We start from the raw sequence: 7,903 nt of genomic DNA on the forward strand, positions 1-7,903 counted from the left end.
CACACTGCTAGTAAATCACTTTATATTGCAACACTTATTAACCAGTGGGGTAGGCTTGTGGGGTGCATGCCTGAGTAAGAGAGTGAGGCTCTACTACAAGGAACAGATCTGCCGGGGAAAATCCACATATTGCCTCGGCTTCAGGGCCATCAGCCACATGTGATGCATTCTTCCATGTATCTGAGAGGTATATGGCTGGAATGCCGATCCTCCCCTCCCCAGTCCTTGGATGAGGTTCTCCATGTTGCCTGCCATCCTTTCTTTGTGCCTGTTTGTTGTTTGAGAAAGATGTGCCCATTTGTTCTTTTATCATTCTGTGGATATTTCACGAGCACCTACTATGGCCAGTCGTTGTGCATGTATTGGGGTGAAACGGATAAAAATCAATCATGGTTTCTACTTTTAACTGAGCTCCATTACTGTGTGAATATTCACATCCATCCTAACTTCCTAAAGTCAAGAAGCCTTATTTCTTGGGGCACCTGGGTGGCTCAGTTGGTTAAGTGTCTGACTCTTGGTTTTAGCTCAGGTCATGATCTCACAGCTTCATGGATTTGAGCCCCGTATTGGGCTCTGTGCTGGCAGCCCAGAGACTGCTTGGAATTCTCTCTCTCCCTTCTTTCACTCATGCTGTCTCTGTCTCTCTCAAAATAAATAAATAAATGCTAAAAAAAAAAAAAAAAAAAGAAGTCTTATTTCTTGGGTGTTGATAACTAGTCCAGTCCTTGTGGTGAAGAAGTAAGGCAATGTAAATTTGTTCAACTGTTGGACTTTTAAAGGCATACCAATACATTAGAGTTCAAGGTTGATGTAAATTGCTCAGTGAACCTAGACTGACATTGATGTCCTGATTTATGCAGATGAATACCATGTGTGTCCTGTGGACATGGTTGGATGACCATCAGTTCTTCAGACAGAGGAGCTTTGAGAAAGAGGCACCAGCCCCATTTCACCTTGACAGAATTCCAACTCTTTGTTTTGTTGACCATGATCTCCATTTTGTTGACTTTTTTCTGGTTGATTTTGAGATCAGTTTTTCGTAGTAGATACTGAAAAAGTCCCTTTGAACGTGCTTCTGTTTCCTTCTATGATGCTAAGAATGTTTTATGGGTTTATATGCATCCTTGGCAAGTTCCTATGGAATGGGCAGAAGTAACAAGGTGCTTTATCCTGTGCTGGCCGAAAGGTACAGATGCTGGAGGGGAGGAGGTTTACTTGGGTTCATGTGGGAAATCAGGGTCACAACTTGCCCCTGGATCTCCTGACTTAAGTAAAACAGCATTACCCTTGTTGCTGTTAATAAATGTAAGGAGTGTGACAGAAGCAGTTTAGAAGGATGGCCAAGAAGGGACTGGCCCTTGCCACAGAATTACTGATGTTTTGCCTGCCGCTTACACTGTCTTATGTTTCACCCCCACAGGGCGGTACCTGCTTCCAAACCCCGTGGCAGGGCAGGCCTGGGGCACCTCGGCGGAGACGTCCAACCTCGTGCGCATGCGCAGCCAGGCCTTGGGCCAGTCTGCGCCCTCGCTCACCGCCAGCCTGGTGAGTGTCCTCTGCCTCTTTAAGCAGAGCATCGGGTGATGCCGTCTCTCCACCTCCCTGGGGACTATTTTAAGTTTATTGAGTTTAACTAGGTTTGAACTTACAACCACATTTAACGTTAAGCACAGATTTGGCAATGTGCAATATTTTGCTCTGAGTGTGCTAATTTTTTCCAAGGCTTGTCTCCATCCCTCCCGCCTAATCTGTATCGTTTGTCTCTGCTTGACTGTCTCCCCTCTTCCTTCAAAAGAAATGAAAATATTTGTGAGATTTTTGTCTTAAATGCCTTATTTGAAAATAATTCCAAACTTACTAAAAGTTCCAAGAATATGAAAAATCAGTAGAACATGGTGGGTCCTTACCTTGATTCAGCTATTAATCTCTTGCCAAATTTGCTTTATCATGTGCTTTTTCTCTTTCCTTGTATATATGTCGATGTAGATGTATACCTGTGTGTGTATATGCATATATGTGTCCACACACTCAGATAATTTTTTGAACTGTTTGGGAGTAGACTGTTTGTGTTATGGCCATTTGTTATCACAGTTACGAACAGTGGCAAATTTATGGCTGCCATAAGCCTTTTATGTATGCTCCATTCTGTATTTCAGTTTAATCAATTGGCACGATAATGTCCTGTATGGCATTTTTCTTCAGCCTCCAGGATAGGATTCAGTCTGGGGCCATATACTGCATTTAATTGTCATATCTATTTAGTCTCTATCAATCTGGAAGGTTGCCACAGCCTTTCTTTGCCTTTTATGACACAGACATTTTTGAAGACTATAGTTCTCCTCCCAATGAAAAAAAAATGTAATGTTTCTCATATTACACGTGTTTGATATGTGTAATGTTTCCTCTTGGGGAAAGTCACATTTTGCATTCCAGGCCAGAATAGGACATGGGTGGTAATGTTTCCTTTCAGGGCTTGCCTCCTGCAGGCCCCTGAAGTCGGTCTGCCCTTCATTGTGATGTTAATTTTGCCACCCCCCCCCTCCCCCGCCCCCATCATGGCAGTGTTTAATTTCTCCACCCTAGTTTGATTTTTTCCTCTTGCAAACGATAAGCATTCTGTAGAGAGATAGATTTCAGGCCATGTGAACATATTTGGTCAAAAATTTCCCCTAGATTTCTCATACATTGGTGACACCTGTTTGTATGTTTGTTTGTTTGTTTGTTTTTGGTAGTAATTGAAAACGGTGATTATTCCAACCTCAGCACTTGATCCGCATTTACCCCTTGGCACGTGGCACCCATGTTTGTATATATGTTAGTAGTTTGGACTCCTGAATTTTTTTTCCAGGTTTTTCAGTGTTCATCTTTATTTTCCTTTAAAAAAATTTTTTTTTTTTTTTTTTTTTTTACTGTTTATTTTGAAGAGAGAGACAGAGACAGAGACAGAGCCTGAGCAGGGGAGGGACAAAGAGAGGGAGGGATACACAGAATCCAAAGTAGGCTCCAGGCTCCGGGCTGTCAGCACAGAGTCCAACGTGGGGCTTGAACTGAAGATCCGTGAGATCATGACCTGAGTCCGTCAGATGCTTAACTGACTGAGCTGCCTAGGTGTCCCTCATTTTTATTTTCAATCACAATGCTTACTAGAATTTTTTTTTTCTCCTGGGTGTATTACTTCTCTACTTCAACCATTGGCACAGCCTAGAAGTCGGTACAAGTTACTTTTGCTCTAGCGGTAGAGTTGTATGGTATGGGAATAGGTTTTTAAACATGTTTTACTGATGATAATGCAAATAATAAATGAGTGCATTGCGGTGCCTTATAATCTTATGCATTGGTAATGAATAAGTTGGATATTTGAGAATCATTCAGTAATCAGGGAGATTTGATTTAGGTTGAGATTCTAGTCTTGCTTTTGCCATTAGGTAGCTGTATAAACTTGGGCAGATCACTTAGTTTCTCAGATTGTATCAACTCAGCTGTATCTGCAAGATGAAAAGAGGTATTTAAGGAGTCTCTGGAATTCAACTTCGGGATTCCCTGATTTTGCTTCTAGAATAATAAAGATTATGAACATAGTGAATAGTTATCCCTAAAAAAGTGTCTTTCAGAAAATTTATGACTTCAAAATTGACTATGATTTTGAAATCAGAGTTCATCTTTTTCCTCTCATGAAAATTTGGAGACTTATATTTCAAGGTATGTTTACAATGATAGTAGTTAGAATTTGCCTTCGTTCCATCCCCAAGTTCAATTTTAGTTTTTCTTCTTGGGCAATTATATTAAAAGCTTATTTTACTGAAAGCATTTACTTTTTAAGGAAAGAGGGAAATTCCTCAGAATTAGTGCTTTAAAAAAATTTTTTTAATGTTTATTGTTTTGAGAGAGAGAGCGAGAGCGAGCGAGCAAGCAGGGTAGGAGCAGAGAGAGAAGGAGACACAGAATCCTAAGCAGGATCCAGGCTCCAAGCTGTCAGCACAGCGCCCAACTCAAATCCACAGGGCTCTAATCCACAAACCGCGAGATTGTGACCTGAGCTGAAGTTGGACGCTTAACCAACTGAGCCACCCAGGTGCCCCAGTGATTTTTTTTTTTTAAACAAAGTGTTTTTTGGTCACTGCAATATTACTCTTAACACTTAGATAGTAATCCTGTATTGTTTATTGCCAAGTAAATTATTCTGATTAAAAAGCACTGTTAAAGGGAATATATCTTAGGTAATACTGGTAGTCACATAGTCAGAAACAGAAATTGATTCATTCATTCTTAAAACACATGTCAGGTGACCTAAGGCTTGGGAATAAGATAAAAAGATAAAGAGAGCTATTAATAGAAAATACAAAAGAGTACTCTCTAAAATCTGTCTGATGAGATTCTTAGCAAAGTGTCATTAAATTACTGGCTTACCTGCCCTGCAAGTTTTTCCACTGTTTGCTTGAGAGCAAAACTAGAAAAAGTGCTAAAATACCATCGAGAGCAAACTTAAAATAGTACCTGGCACATAACAAGTCTCAAATGTTAGCAGTGTAATTACTTCTGTTGCTAACCTATTATGGGTAAGCTTGAGTACAGAAGCCAGACTATGGTTAACCATTTATGCCGGACAGTGAAAGTTTAAAATGTAACTCTCATCATATCTTTCCTTTAGAGGTTTCACTGCTTCCTGATTATAGTTTAAGGAAAACTGTTTTCGGGTTGTTTGACCAAGTCATCTCCCCTTGCGCCCGCCCTCCTGTTCCATTGTTGAAAGAGCAGTGGCAGCTGGAGGAGAGCTGCCAGGCAGAGTACCATCTTATTTTCCTCATAGTTCTGCGATCTGCCCACATTTCTGGCCATATTGCTGATTTCGGTATGTCACTCAGTCCAGGTTAGTGACTTTTTCGGCTTTGGATACCCTTTGCAGAACCATTACGGTTAATCTGTTTGCTATTTCTTGGATTGGATGACATCTAAATTATCTTCCTGATTACAACTATCTATCTCTGTAGTGATAGAGGATGATGCTCCGGAGGTGGAAATGTCCACTTACTAGAACTTACTTTTCCCTTTTTCCTTTTTTCCCTTTCTCCTTCTCAAAAAGCGATTTTTAGCGTGGTGCACTGAACAGAACAATGTGCTTCACCCTGACCCTCTTTCCAGGCCACTATCCTCAATCCCCTTGCCACCTCCCTCCCCACTCCCCCATCTCAGAGCCCCCCCACCCCATCTCAGGGCTATAAATCACCCTTTCTCCTGACTCTTGTTTACCATTGTGCACCATCGGCTTTAGTTCTTTGTGTTGGTCCCTGATACCTGCTGCTAGACTGCAGGCTCCTTGAGGGCAGAATTCCTGTCTCCTCTGAATCTGGACCTCACTGCTCCTGGCACAACTCCTTGCACGTGGGAAGCATTCAGTAAATATGGCTGATGGAACGAATAATTATTCCCACAAAGTGACAGATGGCTTTAGTTGCAAGGCAAGAGTGATGTTGCAATGCTGTGTGCTGGAATGGGTGGCCTAATAAGACCATCCATCTAAATACCTCTTTGTTTTTGTTGTTCTCTGTGTTAGATTTGCCATTAGCCTTGAAGTCCATGTAATGAGCCAAATTCCATGTAGTTTCACACCAGCCACTCAAAAAATAGGGTGACCCAGTTCGTCAAGAGAGGATCACTGTCCACATTCAAGAAAATGTGGTTAATATGCTTGTAAGGAGACCTGATATGGTCCCGTTGATTTCACTGTTTTGTGGGTCCGTGGAAGAAGTAAGTTGAAGCAATGTGTGTCGTCAAGTGTGGAAAAATTGGAAAAACTGGAATCCAAGTGATTTATGTCTAAATGACAGCACTGCACTTGATAAAACAGAATTTCCTGTTCAACACAACAATAAACATTTCTGAAAAGTACAGACTCTCAACCTGAGAGGTATTGATATGTTAGTAAGATATAAATGAAGGCCTCGTGGTTTGGTAGGTATGAATTTTAGTAAATGCATGACCTATAGTGATTTAAATGCCATAGGCACGCTTGAGGGTAATGCTAACTACCTTCTCAAGGAGGAGATTAATTCCTAGCCTGAAGTATCTAGTTTTCCTTGGCAATGCTAAATGTAGTTGTGTTCCCTCTCCCAGACACATTGGGCATTTCAGATAAATGGCACGTTGCCAATTCATCCTAAGTAGCCTGGTAGCTGGCAGGATACATGCTTAGCCAGTGTCCGCCTGCTGGGACACCAGCCGGGAGTGCTGATGAAGTGTCAGATGTATACTTCATATACATTAATCTGAAGAGGGGAAAACTCATTTCCCCATTTGCTTCTTCCATCTTTCTGTCCCTCCCCACACACATGGGTAGTTTATCAAAGAAGTCAGAGTTGTCAAAAGCAGGGGGATTTATACAGATGCTGCTTTCTGGCAAGAAAGATGGAAATTTCAAGAGACAAAAGCAGGACCAGTGGTAACTTATTTTTCTGTAGGAAAATAAGGTTGTAAGCCTTGGTGATTACAGTTTAAAAATAATATATGTGGCCCTCAAATGAAATCCTCACTTCTTTTGTACTTTGGAGTAATGGACAGATGGTAGAAACATGGTAAAAACTAGTTTACAGTGTTTTTCCCCTGTTTTCTGTTTGATTTGAATCTTGAGCCTCCTCTGCTCATGCCCGTAATACATCTTCTCTTGTTGAGGTCTTCCTTGGCCATGTTGTTTGAAACATTTCCCCCACATTGCATGCTGGACACTCTGATTTACTCCTTAGCTTTATCCCCATTCAGTATGCTACACGATTGGCTTATCTTATTACATATCTATTAACTACTCTAATGAAAAATTAATGAGAGTAAAGAGATTTTCTGTGTTCCCAGCTGTCTTCCCAGGGCATAGAATAGTGCTGGCACATAGTAGCTGCCCACTGAGGACTTGAAGAATGCAGAAGCGAAAATATTTCCTTTCTGTATGTTTTCAATGCCCTAGAATGGGTTGTTGGTTTGTTTGTTTGTTTGTTTGTGTGCTCATTTTTAATCTGCGATAAACTGTTTAGGCTTATGTTATTTTTTTGTATTTATTTATTTATTAAACTTTAAAAAAATGTTTATTTATTTTGAGAGAGGGGGTGGGGAAGGTCAGAGAGAGAGGACAGAGAGAATTCCAAGCAGGCTCTGTGCTGTCAGTGCACAGCCCGATGCAGGGCTTGAACCCATGAACTGTGAGATCATGACCTGAGCTGAATCCAAGAGTTGGACGCTCAACGGACTGAGCCACCCAGGTGCCCCAGGTTTATATTGTTTAGCCTAATCAAGAAGCTCTTCAAGCCAGAGAGCAGTTAACCATGGAAAGTACATTCAGGAAGTAGACCTTAGTGGTTAAGTTGGAAAAAGGGAATGAGGGGGGAAAGCAGAGTGGTTAAGAGATCATCTCCACTCTCTAGTCCTTAATAGCTGTGTAAGCCTTGGTTTCCTCATCTGTGAAGAGAGGCTAATGATTGTAACCTCCTCAGGTTATTGTGAGGATTATATGAGCCAACTCATGGGCAGTCCTTTGTCTGGTGCCTGTCACTTAGGAAATGCTGATGTTGGTCTACCTGGGGTTTATCAGAAAGATGGTTCCTTGGGGTTGTCAGGCTTAGATGAGTGGTATTATCAGCAAGGAGGGAAATGAGCCCTTTCTGTCAGATCACCTGATAATGAGCCATAGTGTAACCTTTTTGTCCCTCTTGCATGTTGGTGAACCAGCTTGTTTCTTTCTTGCTCATTTTCACTTAGTATTCATCAACACGACAACCTGGGAGAAGATACTTGCTAGAATAGCTAACGGTTTTGAAAGAGGGAAGTGCTTTCAAATAATGCTCTTCAACTCTTACTGTTAAGTTCAGTGGTATAATTTTATGTTTCTTCAGTGGCCCTTTTTTTGACATAGTATCCATTT

At 41.2% G+C, this 7,903-nt stretch overlaps 1 protein-coding gene across 1 annotated transcript in view; it reads left to right on the forward strand.

Moving 5' to 3' along the window:
• LOC124509657 (microtubule-associated serine/threonine-protein kinase 4-like) overlaps window positions 1–5,103 on the forward strand; it is a 178,981-nt gene extending 173,878 nt beyond the window's left edge. The window contains exons 3-5 of the mRNA XM_047076371.1: window positions 1,421–1,545; window positions 4,651–4,849; window positions 5,081–5,103. Of these exons, the coding sequence (XP_046932327.1) occupies window positions 1,421–1,545; window positions 4,651–4,849; window positions 5,081–5,103 (347 nt within the window). The remainder of the gene's footprint in view (window positions 1–1,420; window positions 1,546–4,650; window positions 4,850–5,080) is intronic.
• Window positions 5,104–7,903: the final 2,800 nt, after the last annotated feature.

Source organism: Lynx rufus, unplaced genomic scaffold (assembly GCF_022079265.1).
Source record: "Lynx rufus isolate CCGP_SWC_20201006 ecotype Redwood Valley unplaced genomic scaffold, mLynRuf1.p SCAF_1, whole genome shotgun sequence".
Taxonomy (NCBI): domain Eukaryota; kingdom Metazoa; phylum Chordata; class Mammalia; order Carnivora; family Felidae; genus Lynx; species Lynx rufus.